This window comes from Dermochelys coriacea, chromosome 13 (assembly GCF_009764565.3).
Source record: "Dermochelys coriacea isolate rDerCor1 chromosome 13, rDerCor1.pri.v4, whole genome shotgun sequence".
In the NCBI taxonomy this organism is placed as follows: Eukaryota; Metazoa; Chordata; order Testudines; family Dermochelyidae; genus Dermochelys; species Dermochelys coriacea.
Window position 1 is genome coordinate 39,055,227 of NC_050080.1, and position 15,638 is coordinate 39,070,864.

Below are 15,638 nucleotides of genomic sequence, written 5' to 3' on the forward strand. Positions count from 1 at the left end.
TATCCCTCCCCCCTGGCTCCCAGCCCCCCACTCTAACCTACTCCCCTCTCAGAACTGAGGAGAGAACCCAGGAGTCCTGGCTTCCAGCCCGGACTGCTCTACTCACTTGTCCCAGCTCCCCTCCCAGAGCTGGCGTTAGAACCCAGGAGTCCTGGCTTCCAGCTCCCCCCCACTCTAACCACCAGACTCCACTCTCCTCCCAAAGTTGGGGAGAGAACCCAGGAGTCCTGCTCCCCTCTCTACAAAGTTTTCTTCCCTAAAGGTGCTCACTCTGATAGGGTTAAAACACCCCCTGTACTCACCCCAATAGCAGCTGCTTTCCTCTAATTTATTCACCAAATTATCATCCATGGTGGGTTGCAGCCCGGCACTGGAGACCGTGGAGTTCTGTCCATGAGTCCCATTGTGGTCTGTGTCATTTGGATTGTTCATCTGAGGTTTCTTTGCCTGTCGGACATCCCCTCTTTTTCCCCCACAATGGTCATCAAAAATAATTATAGGTTGTTATCTGTCAGTGATGCCCACTCAGGAGCTTTTAGTGTTGAAGCTGGTGAGAAGGTGTGAAAATTGGATTGGATGGGGCGAGCGCTGGGATGAAAAAACAACTTTCACTTGTCTCAACTTCCCCTTTTTGGCCCATATTGGTTGTTTGTTCGTTTTCACGAGAGATTCAGTCATGAAGTCTGCAGAGCGCGGAAAAGATTGAAGTCTCTGGTCTGTGTGTGTGTGGGGGGGGGTGTCTTTTAGAGAACCTGCCATGGGCTGCGTGTGGGTGAAAAAACAGACTTTACTGCTGTCCTGGAGCTGGGGATAGAACCCAGGAGGTCTGGCTCCCAGCCCCCCCATTCTAAGCCACAAGACCCCACTCCTCTCGTAGGTCTGGGGATAGACTGATCCTGGAAAGGGAAGGATAGTGAGATAATAGCTATTCAAATGTTTCCTTGCAGCGCATCTCTGTGTATGCATCACAAACTCTTCAAGGACTGAGTGATCTAGTGGGTTTGTGTGTGTATGGGAGTTGGGAGGCAGGGCTCCTGGGTTCTATCTAGGGCTCTGGGAAGGAGTGAGGTCTAGTGGAATAGAGAGGTGAGCAGGCTGACAGCCAGGGCTCCTGGGTTTTATGCCAAGCTCTGTAGAGCCCCCTATGAGGTCGGAGTCCCACCATTCTTTGGGTTTAGGATTCTCAGTTCTTAACGTCCTGACTTGCCTTTCTCTCTGACAGAGCTCCCACAACCCCCCTCTGTGTTCCCTTTGTTCCCCTGTTGTGATGACATTGCTGGGAGCCCCACTTGTGAGGTGACTGTAGCCTGCCTAGTGACTGGCTATTTCCCGGAGCCCGTGGACATCAAGTGGAATTCTGGCACAGTGACCAATGGGATCAAGACCTTCCCAGCCGTGGCACAGAGCAGTGGCAGGGCCTTCACCCTCATCAGCCAGCTCACCGTCCCTGCCTGGGACCTGGTGCACAACATCTATCAGTGCAGTGTGGAGCACACTCCCTCCCATAAAAAGATAGATGTGGAGATCATGAATGGTGAGCTACATTGGGGTGCCAGAGAATAAAGAAAAGACTGAGGCAGAAGTGTGCAATAAAGTGTCAGAGGGAGTGGGGCGTTAGAATGACGGAGTCCATGGAAGGGAGGATAGAGAAGAAAAGGGCTGGATGTATGGATGGACAGTAAAGAAGGAAAGATGTAGGGAGTGAAAGAGAGAGGGATGGATGGTATGGAGAGTGGGCTAGGTGGGTGGACAGATGGAGATACAGAAGTATGGATGGATACAAGGAGGGATGGCTGGAGCGATGACATAGATAGAGTGACAGATTGATGAAATGGTGCAGAGAAGGAAGGAGGGAAAGGTAAAACTTTCCTCTCTCAGTTGTCAGTCAGGACTTGAGCACATTGTCTTCAGAGCTGTACAGATGCAATTGATTCAAGCCTCTGACCTGGTATCCATTTTCTCTCTTTGCTCCCAGTATGTGAGGCTCTCATTCATCCTGAGGTTCACCTCTTAGGCCCCTCCTGTGAGCACAAAGCCTTGGAGAAGCAGCTGGAGGTGGTTTGCCTCCTCCTGAGATTCAGCCCCAGTGCAGCCAAAGTGGAATGGCTGGTGAATGGCGAGAAGGGGAACCTTCCCACCATGGACTTCTCCATTTGGAAGGGCACAGATGGCTCCTACATGGGCCAGAGCCGAATGAATGTCACCAAAGAGAGCTGGGAGAAGGGGGACGTCTACACCTGTAAAGTGACCCACCCAGTGAGGGGAACAGAGCACTTCATGCACAACACCAGCAAGTGCTTGGGTGAGGGGCTATGGCCATGCACGGCGGGGTGGGATGAAAGGTTACTCAGAAACCAGCCTCGCCTAAGGGTAGGTGGGACTGTGCCCAGATCCCAGGGTGATCGGTGACATAGAAATACAATAGAGAGATGGATACTGGGAGTGGGTGGGGAGAGGGATGGATGGATGCAGTGATAGATATGGTGGTTGGATGGATAGAGAGATAGATACTGTGGCTAGAAGGATGAATGACTGGAATGAAAGATGGATATGATGGTTGGATAGAAAGATAGGTATGATGGATGGATGGAGTGAGAAAGGGGAAGTATATATGTGAATAATTATTAATAAAGAGATGGAGCCATAGATGTTGCACAGGAAAGTGTAGATGGAGAGGCAGAAAGGGATTATTAGATAGTTAGAAAGAGGCTTTTTTTTCAATGGTTTCTCTCTTCCTTCCTTCTAACATCCCATGAAATTGAGGGATCACAAAATTAGGGGAATGACAGTATCTCTCTAATCTTCTGTAACACCCATCGCTGTAGTATCCTTCATGGCCCAGGGAATTCATGGAGTCTTCTGCTCTTCTTTCCCTATTGAAATGAGTCCTTTGTATTTCCTCAGCCTGCCTCAGCAACTCAGTGGCTCCATCCGTCTATGTCACTGAGCCGTCCTACGATGACCTGATTGGGGAGACAGCCCGTGTGATGTGCCTGGTGCTGGGCTATGTCTTGATAGATGTTCAGGTGGCTTGGGAAGTGAATGGGAAAGCCAGCTCTGAGGTGGAGACAGGAGCCCCGGAACAATCCAATGGGACTCAGAGCATCACCAGCACCCACAAAATAACCTTGGAGCAATGGAAGAGCAGGACCAACTTCACTTGCAAAGTGAGACTTCCTTGTTTTGGAGAAGTCACCCAGGATATGCCACTCATGGATACGAGTGAGTATGTCTGTGTTTAAGTCCCGACTCCCTTTGCAAACTCAGCCAAAGTCACTTTACTCTTGCTCTGTGCCTGAGCCTGCAAAGTGGGGATAAGACTCCTTAGTTTCTCTCAGCCAGTGTCTGTTTCTGGAACAGAGCTCTCTTTCACATCCGTACATCACCTAGCAGGAGGGGGTTGCAATCTCAGTTTGGGCCAGTAGACCCCACCACAATAATAGTAATGGTGAATGTTTTCAGACCAGCTTCTGCCATGGAAAATGAAGCCCTTGCAATTCACTAGAATCCATTAGGGTGGTGAGGAAATAGAGGAGGATCTGGTGGATACTTCCTGGGTCTTTCAAAGTGACGATTCAGCCAGAGCCCTCACAAGAGGTGATGAGGGACTGAAGATAAACAATAGGGTTAAGATGGTCCATAAAAGTTAGATTCATTGAGTCTGAGGCCAGAAGGGATCGTTAGGTCATCTAGTCAGACCTCATGTTTCCCTGGCCAGAGTATTTCACCTATTTACCCCTTTATCAAGTCCAGTAACATGTCTTTGACTAAAGCTTCATCTAGAGACACATCCCATTTTGATTGGAACCCCTCAAGGGATGGAGAATCCACCACTTCCCTCGATAGTTTGTTCTGACGGTTTTCTTCCAATATCGTTGCCTTACAATGAATTTGAATGTGTCTGGTTTCAATTTCCGGCCATTGGTTCCTGTTCTGCCTTTTCTGCTAGATTAAAGAACTTTTTAGTACCTGACATTTTCTCTCTGGGAAGGTATTCATACACTAATCAAGTCACTTCTTCAGTTTGCCCTGAACTGAACTAATATAACTCCTTAAATCTCTCATTTACATCTGTTGAATCATTGTTGAGGCTCTTCTATGGGCCCTTTTCAATTTTTCAAACCACAAAGTTGTGAAATGGATGCAAAAAAAATCTAGAGATTTTAATAAATGTTGGGTTGATTTTATTTGCTTTCTGGTTGGTGAGCTGGGAAGCTAAAGGGAGTGGGTGGGAATCATGTTTTCAAACTTTTCTTTGCAGTCAGTGGGGATAGACCCTTCCTTTTTTGATTAAATGAAAGCTGAGATTCCCTGGTCATTGCATGAGCTGTGGATTTAAGGAAAAACAGCAAATACCATAATAATTATGGCCAAGGTTGGTCACCCCTCACATATTCGACTGAGGGACTAAGTGGAGACATATTCCATCTCTGGGAGAGAAATTAGCTTCATATCACATCTCTGTCCCTTCCAGCCTACCTGCCCATGAGCCTACTGTCTCAGCCACTGTCTCCTGCCCGGACCCAGAGGAAACTCCAGGGAAGAGAGATTCCCACACGTTCCTCTGCGATGTCACTGGATTCTTCCCAGCAGACATCAGCTTCCGCTGGGAGCACAATAGCTCCATGGTTCCTGCCTCCCAGTACAGCAGTGGCTCCATCGTCAGATCTGGCCAGGCCTACTCCACTCAGAGCATCTTGAGAGTCCCCAGGCCCAAGGGAGAAGGAGAAGCGGGGCCCCAATATTTCTGCCTGGTGTAGCACATGACGCTGAATGAAACCTTGAAGGTCAAGGTGAAGCCAGGGAATTGTGAGTTGAAGCTTCCAAACGGTGATGAGAGGGTTGTTCATCCCAATATGGTCAAGGCCCCCATTACCCCCAGGGCCTAGTGAGGGAGCTAGTACCAGTTCAGGCTTCAATGCTGGGGTTTCCAAAGGGATTCACGCTCTCAACTCCCACATCGGCTTGCAGTGAGAATTGTGGTCTCAACCCTTGAGGGACCTTGGGAGACCAGCAGCCAGAATATCACTGGGGTAAAATATAAACAGCCCCTTCTGCCTGTGCAGGGGGGAGGGGTTTTGGGGATGCAAGTTGTATCCTGAGCTCTGGATGTGGGATCTAGTACTTCCAGCAGGGGGCTGAGAGCCAGGACTCCTGCGTTCTATCCCCAGCTCTGGGAGAGGAATAGGGTCTAGTGATTACAGCATGGGGGAAAGGAGTCAGGAATTACCATGGGCAGGTCATTTCTCCTCTCTGTGTCCCAGTTGCCATCTCTGTCATCTTTGTTGAGCTCATGAATTTCAGGCTGGAAGGACCCTGAGTTGAGCAAACATGGCAGGTCTGTCCCCTGCCATGTTTTCCACAATGGGGCTGTCTCCCATCGAAGCCAGAGATCTTGAGATCTGCTCATGGGACCCAGAGACCCAAATAATAATAATGGGACCCAGGAATCGCAATTCCTGGGAGTGCTGGAAAACCTCAGCCGTTGTTCCCGACACCACATGAGATGAGGGTCCTGCCCCTTCCATTAGGGAATCCAATGCCCTATTTCCCACCCCAATGACCCTTGGCCCCTTCCTAAAACACCCCTGAGACAGAGGCACTTAGTTATCAGCTGGTGCCTCTTGAGTATTCACTCATCTCAGCCCTCAATGCTGTCTCCTGCCCCCAACGAGGTGGCGGAAACTGTATTCAACATCCTCTGGAGGTCTTTCTCCTTCCCCCTTCCCTGGAGGATCTCTACATAGTGCAGAATGCCACCATCAGTTGTTTGGTGAGCAGCATGGAGACCCCCAGTAGCCTGGAGGTCTCCTGGAACCGAGGTAGCGGGGGCCCGTTGGCCGTGGTCTCCAGGGAGCCGGTGCTGCAGGAAAATGGCACCTACAGTGCAACCAGCATCCTGCGGGTGTGCGTGGAGGAGTGGCAGGCAGGGGAGGAGTTCACTTGCACCGTGAAGCACCAAGACATCCCATCAGCCATTGTCAAGACCATCCACAAGATTCATGGTAAGAACCCTCCTTTCCCCCATAGGGGGTGCTAGCTCCAATCTGGCTGGCTCAGGGTGTGGGGACTGGGACACAGGTCCTTTCGTCTTTAGGGGGTGCTAGCTCTGATCCGGCTTCAGGTCAGTGAGACTAGGCATTACACATTTGTGGGTGGGATGAAATGTGCACATTTATGAGACAGAAGGGGACGGAGAGTCAGGTCTCCTGGTTTCTTTTTCCAGCTCTGGAAGCAGAGTGATGGGTGGGGTCTAGTGGGTTATAGAGGGGGGTTGTGTGGGGGATGGCAGCCAGGACTCCTGATTCTCATCCCTCACCATTAACCCTTCGGTGTTTCCTTGTTGCAGTGGTCTCTTCCCGTAACCCTTCTGTCTACATCTCCCCTCCTCACACTGAGGAGCTGGCTCTCCGGGAATCGGCCACCATCACCTGCCTGGCCTCCGGCTTCCGGCCCAGAGACATCTTGGTGACATGGACCCAGCAAGACCGGCCCGTGCCCCAGGAAGCCTACACCAACATCGGCCCCGTCCGGGAGGCTGGGAAGGAGGAGCGTTACTTCATCTACAGCAAGCTCAATGTCTTGGCATCTGAATGGGAACGGGGGGACACGTATGCCTGCGTGGTGAGGCACGAGGGTCTGCCCATGACCTTCATCCACCGGAGCGTGGACAAAGCCTCCGGTAAACCCACCACCGTCAATGTCTCTGTGATCTTGTCCGATACCGACATCACCTGCTACTGAGGAGCAGAGCCATGTGGGCTCCTCACGGCATATCCGAGATGGCCAGGGAACCTCGTGGGGTCCAGGATTCCTCTTAGCCTGTGTGTAAAGCTGTGGGAGCTCTGGTGTACAGAGCGTGGCTGTGTGTGGAATATGCCCAAATAAAAATGCAGCTTGCTAGAGTTTGTGTTCAATGGGATGTCTTCTTCTAGCAGGGGCCATCTTGATGTCTTATCCACCAGCCCAGCCTCCCTCCACATCATCTATATCCATTCACCACCCTTCTTTCTGAAGTATTATTTTATGCATTATCTAGATCTATTCATCAAAGCTTCCTTCTGCAGGATCTATCCATCCATCCTATCCTCTGCCATACCTTTGTCTGTTTTTCCCTCTTTACCAGCTGTCCATTTTACTGCCCACCTGCAATCTCTCTGCACTATGTCTGTTTATCCATCTTTCCCTTGGCAATATTTGACTTTGTCTGTTCTCCCTTTTGCAATCCCTGTCCATCCATCCAACATCTGCAGTGTCATCTCTCTACCTTTGCTTCTACAACATCCATCCAAAATTATGCAATATCCTCTATGCATCCATCCATCCTCATGCAGTGTCACGAGTCTAGCTGCACATCCCTCGGCAGTGACTTGCTATTGTTCATGATATTGCAGCACCTAGATGTCCTGACCAAAGTTAGGGCCCCATTATGTGAACACACAGAGCAAACATCCTTAATGCAAGGTGCTCACAGTCTCAGCACAAAGAGGCTGGGAGGGGATATTTTGGCACAAAAGGATTATATCTGGGATATTCGAAAGGGTGAGACACCAATCTCCCCCTGAAATTATGAGTTTATTTCAGTGGCAACTAATTGCTTAAGAGTCCTTTAAAGACCCCAGCCCAAGTGGCTTGTCTCTGGTCACACTGCAGGTCAGTGGGAGAGGTGGGAATAGAGCCCTGATCCCCCATCTCCAAGACTTGTGTCTTAACCATTGCACCTGTCCAGCAATGTAGCCCTAGCCACTCTGGTGTCAGAACTGCTAGGAGATGCTTCCTCACCTGACCACATAAGGTGGAGGCAGAGCCTCCAGGAACCTGGTCTTACGTCTGCAGGAAGCTAGGCGGCACGGTGAGACTGAGTTAGAAGCCTTCATTCCCACCAGCTCTGTGCCCATTGTCCCTGGATGTGTGAACAGGTGGGTGGTGATCAGGGGAAGTGATTTCACTTCTGAGTACGGCCCTGGGGAGACCGACACTGGAATACAGCATCCAGTTCTGGGGTCAATGTGCAGCAATGGTCAGAAGCGGTAACAGAATGTTAGGATCCATTAGGAAAGGGACAGATAATAAGACAGTAAGTACCATATTGCCTCTGTATAAATCCATGGTATGCCCACAGCTTGAATACTGCATGCAGTTCTGGTCGCCCCATCGCAAAAGAGATATAATAGAAATGGAAAAGGTACAGAGAAGGGCAACAGGGCTATGGAACAGCTTCCACATGAGGAGAGATTAAAAGGAGACAGCTAGGGGGGATTTGATAGAGGTCTATACAATCATGATGGGTGTGGAGAAAGTGAATTCACTTCTTCTCATAACACAAGAACCATGGGTCACTCAATGAAATTAAATGGCCACAGATTTTAAGCAAATGCAAGGAAGTACTTCTTCACACAACACAGAGTCGACCTGTGGATGTTGTGAAGTCCAAAAGCATAACTGGGTTCAGAAAAGAATTAGATAAATTAATGAAGAATAAGTCCATCAATGTCTATTAGCCAAGATGGTCAGTGATGCAACCCTATGTTCTTGGTGTCCCTAAGCCTCTTATGGTTAGATGCTGGGACTGTATGAAAGTGGATTAATCACTCGATAATTGCCTCATTCTGGCCATTCCATCTGATGCGTCTGGTATCAGCCACTGTTGGAAGACAGGCTACTGGGGTAGATGGATGATTGGTCCGATGCAGTACGGCCATTTTATGTCCACATATTCAAAAAGAAGTTTGAAAAATTGGAGAGAGTGCAAAAGAGAGCTAGAAAAATGATTAGAGGGCTGGAGAAAAAATACCTTCCATTGAGAGATGGGAGGAGCTGAATAGGTTGAGCTTATGAAAGAGACATTCAAGAGATGGCTTCATTGATATGTATAAGTACCTCCATGGAGAGTGACCGGGGTCCCTGCGGGGGCCATGCTGAGATCACTCAATTAGGGCAAATTGCAAAGAAAATGGGGCAGATAATCCCCCAAACTGGTGGTTATTCTGATAGATTCACCAAACTAACAACAAAACAGCTTCTACAATATCTTACTGATTACCCAGAATCCAGAAATACAGTTCCCTTAAAGCAACCCAACCTTGAGCTCCCACCCACACAGCCAAGTCAAATATGATGAGGATTACTGAAAATCTTGTTAATCATATAAAAGTTCTGCCAATCCCAAGGGATCGGAGACATTGCCCACCAGGTCAATGAATATTTCAGATCTTACCCAAATAGATGCTTACAGCCAATTCTTATTAACTAAACTATAATTTATTAAAAAAGAAGAGCGAGAGAGAGTGTGAGTGAGTTTTGGTTAAAATATACAGGTAGGAATAGAGTTCTTAGGTCAGTTTCATAGCAGAGATGGTTAGCTTCAGAGTTGCAACGAGTCCCTTCTAGAATCAGTTTATCAGGTTATAGTCCAATGTCCATGGCCAATATCAGGATGATCCAGAATAGAACTGGAGGCTTATGACTCAAACTTCCCCTGACGAAGCTTAAGCAGATCTGAGATGAAAGGATCAGGGCCCAAGAATTTTTATAGACCCCAGGCAAGCTACTGTCAACCTCTTGACAGCAGGCGTTCCTTGGGTGAAGGATAGTGTCTTTGAAGTAACTTCCTATTTCCTAAGCATCACCAGTAATTAGCTACATGGATTAACATAAAGCAACTGACTGACTATCTCCCTGCAGGTACTTTACTATATATTCTATATACTTCAAAGAGAATTTAAGACAGTGATATCATTACATTCACAGTTCATTTAAATGTCAATATCTCCTTTTGATTTCTGAATCAGCAGAATACAGTGATAGACAGGAACTGTTTGGTTACATTGTTAACCTCTAACAATATATATGTAAACACACAACACCCATAGGCACCAACTCCGTGGGTGCTCCGGGGCTGGAGCACCCACAGGGAAAAATTAGCAGGTGCTCTGCACCAAGCAGCAGCCAACTCCCCCCTCCTCGCCTCCTTCTCCCACTCCCCGGAGCGCACCATGTCCCCGCTCCTCCCCCTCCCTCCCAGCTTCCTGCTCCCCCCCGCCGCCTAACAGCTGTTTGGCGGCACTTAGGACTTTCTGAGAGGAGGGGGAGGAGTGGGGACGCCACGCGCTCGGGGGAAGAAGCAGAGAAGAGGCAGGGCAGGGGTGGGGACTTGGGGGAAGGGGGTGGAATGGGGCGGGAAGAGGGCAGGGACTTTCGGCAAGGGGTAGAATGGGGGTGGGGCAAGGGCAGTGCAGGGGCGGGAAGAGGTGGGGCAGGGATGGGGCAAGGAGCAGAGCACCCACCAGGCAGAGGGGAAGTCAGTGCCTATGACAACATCACAAACATTATCTACTAATATATCTCTAAAGAAAGATCTGAGGCACAGCTGGGAAACCATTGAAAGACTTGCCAGAAACAGACAGGAGCGGAGGAGCTTCATCACTGCCCTAAATGTCAGAGGCATAATGGGAACTAACTAACTACGACTCTGAAGGTTAAATCTGGGTTAAGTAGCCTGCTAGTTGTGTAATCCTTTCTGGCCCTGTGTCATAGCAAGAAAACACTAGGCACTAAAGGTGTCTAACTTAGTATAGAAAGGCTTAAGAGGTGCCAATGGCTGGAAGTTAAATGCAGAGAGAACAAATTAATAATAAGGCACAACATATGGATGGAAACCTTTGGAACTAACTTCCAGTGGAAGTGGTGAAGTCTCCATCCCTTGAGATTTGTACATCCAGCCTCAGGTCCCTTCTGGAAGAAATGCGCCCATCAAAGACAAGTCATTGGGCTCCATAATGGGCTAGCTGGGTGAGATTCTCTGGCCTGCGGTATACAGGAGGTCAGATTTGATACTGTAATGGTTCCTTCTGGCTTTAAGATCTACAAATGCACCAGTCAAGGTTTCAGGAAGGTCATGTCAATTATCTCCACGTGGGCACCAATGATACTGCCAAGAATGACCTTGAGCGGATCACTGCGGACTACGTGGCTCTGGGAAGAAGGATAAAGGAGTTGGAGGTGCAAGTGGTGTTCTCGTCCATCCTCCCCGTGGAAGGAAAAGGCCTGGGTAGGGACCGTCGAATCGTGGAGGTCAACGAATGGCTACGCAGGTGGTGTCGGAGAGAAGGCTTTGGATTCTTTGACCATGGGATGGTGTTCCATGAAGGAGGAGTGCTGGGCAGAGACGGGCTCCATCTTACGAAGAGAGGGAAGAACATCTTTGCCAGCAGGCTGGCTAACCTAGTGAGGAGGGCTTTAAACTAGGTTCACCGGGGGAAGGAGACCAAAGCCCTGAGGTAAGTGGGAAAGCGGGATACCGGGAGGAAGCACAGGCAGGAATGTCTGTGAGGGGAGGGCTCCTGCCTCATACTGGGAATGAGGGGCGATCAACAGGTTATCTCAAGTGCTTATATACAAATGCACAAAGCCTTGGAAACAAGCAGGGAGAACTGGAGGTCCTGGTGATGTCAAGGAATTATGACGTGATTGGAATAACAGAGACTTGGTGGGATAACTCACATGACTGGAGTACAGTCATGGATGGTTATAAACTGTTCAGGAAGGACAGGCAAGGCAGAAAAGGTGGGGGAGTAGCACTGTATGTAAGGGAGCAGTATGACTGCTCAGAGCTCCGGTACGAAACTGTGGAAAAACCTGAGTGTCTCTGGATTAAGTTTAGAAGTGTGTGCAACAAGAGTGATGTCATGGTGGGAGTCTGCTCTAGACCACCGGACCAGGGGGATGAGGTGGATGAGGCTTTCTTCCGGCAACTCACGGAAGCTACTAGATCGCATGCCCTGATTCTCATGGGTGACTTTAATTTTCCTGATATCTGCTGGGAGAGCAATACAGCGGTGCATAGACAATCCAGGAAGTTTTTGGAAAGCGTAGGGGACAATTTCCTGGTGCAAGTGCTAGGGGAGCCAACTAGGGGGAGCGCTTTTCTTGACCTGCTGCTCACAAACCGGGTAGAATTAGTGGGGGAAGCAAAAGTGGATGGGAATCTGGGAGGCAGTGACCATGAGTTGGTTGAGTTCAGGATCCTGACGCAGGGAAGAAAGGTAAGCAGCAGGATACGGACCCTGGACTTCAGGAAAGCAGACTTTGACTCCCTCAGGGAACAGATGGCCAGGATCCCCTGGGGGACTAACATGAAAGGGAAGGGAGTCCAGGAGAGCTGGCTGTATTTCAAGGAATCCCTGTTGAGGTTACAGGGACAAACCATCCCGATGAGTCGAAAGAATAGTAAATATGGCAGGCGACCAGCTTGGCTTAATGGTGAAATCTTAGCGGATCTTAAACATAAAAAAGAAGCTTACAAGAAGTGGAAGGTTGGACATATGACCAGGGAAGAGTATAAAAATATTGCTCGGGCATGTAGGAAAGATATCAGGAGGGCCAAATCGCACCTGGAGCTGCAGCTAGCAAGAGATGTCAAGAGTAACAAGAAGGGTTTCTTCAGGTATGTTGGCAACAAGAAGAAAGCCAAGGAAAGTGTGGGCCCCTTACTGAATGAGGGAGGCAAGCTAGTGACAGAGGATGTGGAAAAAGCTAATGTACTCAATGCTTTTTTTGCCTCTGTTTTCACTAACAAGGTCAGCTCCCAGACTGCTGTGCTGGGCAACACAAAATGGGGAAGAGATGGCCAGCCCTCTGTAGAGATAGAGGTGGTTAGGGACTATTTAGAAAAGCTGGACGTGCACAAGTCCATGGGGCCGGACGAATTGCATCCGAGAGTGCTGAAGGAATTGGCGGCTGTGATTGCAGAGCCCTTGGCCATTATCTTTGAAAACTCGTGGCGAACGGGGGAAGTCCCGGATGACTGGAAAAAGGCTAATGTAGTGCCCATCTTTAAAAAAGGGAAGAAGGAGGATCCTGGGAACTACAGGCCGGTCAGCCTCACCTCAGTCCCTGGAAAAATCATGGAGCAGGTCCTCAAAGAATCAATCCTGAAGCACTTAGAGGAGAGGAAAGTGATCAGGAACAGTCAGCATGGATTCACCAAGGGAAGGTCATGCTGACTAATCTAATCGCCTTTTATGATGAGATTACTGGTTCTGTGGATGAAGGGAAAGCAGTGGATGTATTGTTTCTTGACTTTAGCAAAGCTTTTGACACGGTCTCCCACAGCATTCTTGTCAGCAAGTTAAGGAAGTATGGGCTGGATGAATGCACTATAAGGTGGGTAGAAAGCTGGCTAGATTGTCGGGCTCAACGGGTAGTGATCAATGGCTCCATGTCTAGTTGGCAGCCGGTGTCAAGTGGAGTGCCCCAGGGGTCGGTCCTGGGGCCCGTTTTGTTCAATATCTTCATAAATGATCTGGAGGATGGTGTGGATTGCACTCTCAGCAAATTTGCGGATGATACTAAACTGGGAGGAGTGGTAGATACGCTGGAGGGGAGGGATAGGATACAGAAGGACCTAGACAAATTGGAAGATTGGGCCAAAAGAAATCTAATGAGGTTCAATAAGGATAAGTGCAGGGTCCTGCACTTAGGATGGAAGAATCCAATGCACCGCTACAGACTAGGGACCGAATGGCTCGGCAGCAGTTCTGCGGAAAAGGACCTAGGGGTGACAGTGGACGAGAAGCTGGATATGAGTCAGCAGTGTGCCCTTGTTGCCAAGAAGGCCAATGGCATTTTGGGATGTATAAGTAGGGGCATAGCGAGCAGATCAAGGGACGTGATCGTTCCCCTCTATTCGACACTGGTGAGGCCTCATCTGGAGTACTGTGTCCAGTTTTGGGCCCCACACTACAAGAAGGATGTGGATAAATTGGAAAGAGTACAGCGAAGGGCAACAAAAATGATTAGGGGTCTAGAGCACATGATTTATGAGGAGAGGCTGAGGGAGCTGGGATTGTTTAGTCTGCAGAAGAGAAGAATGAGGGGGGATTTGATAGCTGCTTTCAACTACCTGAAAGGGGGTTTCAAAGAGGATGGCTCTAGACTGTTCTCAATGGTAGCAGATGACAGAACGAGGAGTAATGGTCTCAAGTTGCAATGGGGGAGGTTTAGATTGGATATTAGGAAAAACTTTTTCACTAAGAGGGTGGTGAAACACTGGAATGCGTTACCTAGGGAGGTGGTAGAATCTCCTTCCTTAGAGGTTTTTAAGGTCAGGCTTGACAAAGCCCTGGCTAGGATGATTTAATTGGGACTTGGTCCTGCTTTGAGCAGGGGGTTTGGACTAGATGACCTTCTGGGGTCCCTTCCAACCCTGATATTCTATGATTCTATGATTCTATGATCTACCACTGAACTCTATGGCCCAGGTCATAGAGCGTACTGGTGGGTGAATTAAGTTTTCAGCCTGTACATCTGGAGAGCTGTGGTCTTCCACTGTGGCTGTAAACCAAACCCAGAGGGAATCATTGTCTCTGGGCCACGATGTTTCAATAACTGTCGTCTCCCAGATAAATCGGAGAGAGACTGTAATCCTGATGTCCCTTTGAGTGCCCAGCTGTGTACTAAATTAAGGAGGCTACAGGCCATTTCCCAGTCGATGTTCATGCCATTGACAAGACACGTGGACAGGCTCAGGGAATGCTGGGCTGTGAGTCCTTCCAACTCTTGGGAACGGGTTCCCAGTGGAGCCCAGGCTGGTGGTGGGTGAAAGAGGCTCTGACTGAGTGGTATCCCATGTGGGATGAGTTGGGAGAGGTCTTGACTCAGTCCCCATGACACAACAACATAGAATGCTGAAGGAATTAGAAATGGGCCATGGAGACGTCTGCTTACAGGGACAGAGGTCACTGCTGTGTGATGGTGGCAGAGGCACCCCAAGGGAGCAGTCATTTGGGGACCATCACTTCTGTTTCCAGTGTCTGAGAATATGGGGCAGCTCAGGGTGTTGCTTATGGGGTGGCTGTACCTTTCCCCCTTTTCGTAGGGCTTTCGGGTGGGCTGGTCAGGTGTTGCCCAAATGTGGCAATGGGCTACAGATCTTTCCCCTTCTAGGAGCATGGGTTGGAATAGAGTCCAATCGGCTAGTAGTTTAAAAGTTGTCCCCATCAGATGGCCTCGTTATTAGGTATATTACAGTCGTGTGTAGAGGTCTCCACTGAGTTTGGTACCCCAATGCGCTAGAAGCTGCACGCACATAGAGTAAGAGATAGTCTCTGCCAAGGAGAGCTAAATGTCCAAACAGAGAAAGGGTGTGAAGGGAAACTGAGGCACAGAGAGGGGAGGTGAATTTCCTGAGGTCCTGCAATGTCAATGACAGAGCTGGATATAGACCCATGGGGGTCCTGAGTCCCACCCTAGTGCTCTGTTCATTGGACCTCACTGCGTGGGGGATGATAAGAGTTGGGGGAGGTCTCAGAACAGCTCTGTGGGTAAATTCCCCAGGTCCCCAAAATAGGGATTGGGGGGGAATTGGTGCCTCTACTGCCCGGGAACTCAACCCAGCACGGCTCAAGCTGGCACTGGCTGGGAAGATGCCGCTGTTGGTTGGGTGTGCATGGCCCCACTGAGCTATGCATTGGTAGGTCTCAGCCCAGCTCTGTTGCTGGCCTGGGGAGGGGAATCTCATGCTTGGGAGGGGAATCTCATGCTTGGGAGAGGTGTGTCGTGCCGCTGGCTGGGGTTTGTAAAGGAGCCAAAGGACGTGAAATTTAATGGAAGTTGGGGGCTGAAATCCCTGAGGCTGC

At 49.3% G+C, this 15,638-nt stretch overlaps 4 gene segments (V, D, J or C); 1 reads left to right on the plus strand and 3 right to left on the minus strand.

Moving 5' to 3' along the window:
- LOC122456456 overlaps nt 1-6,905 on the plus strand; it is a 55,100-nt gene extending 48,195 nt beyond the window's left edge. The window contains 4 exon segments of the C gene segment in view: nt 1,223-1,534; nt 1,976-2,302; nt 2,905-3,222; nt 6,350-6,905. Of these exon segments, the coding sequence occupies nt 1,223-1,534; nt 1,976-2,302; nt 2,905-3,222; nt 6,350-6,744 (1,352 nt within the window).
- LOC119842119 overlaps nt 1-15,638 on the minus strand; it is a 201,945-nt gene that overhangs the window by 132,713 nt on the left and 53,594 nt on the right.
- The window catches only part of LOC119842116, a 172,698-nt gene that overhangs the window by 100,173 nt on the left and 56,887 nt on the right, over nt 1-15,638 (minus strand).
- The window catches only part of LOC119842121, a 255,219-nt gene that overhangs the window by 64,239 nt on the left and 175,342 nt on the right, over nt 1-15,638 (minus strand).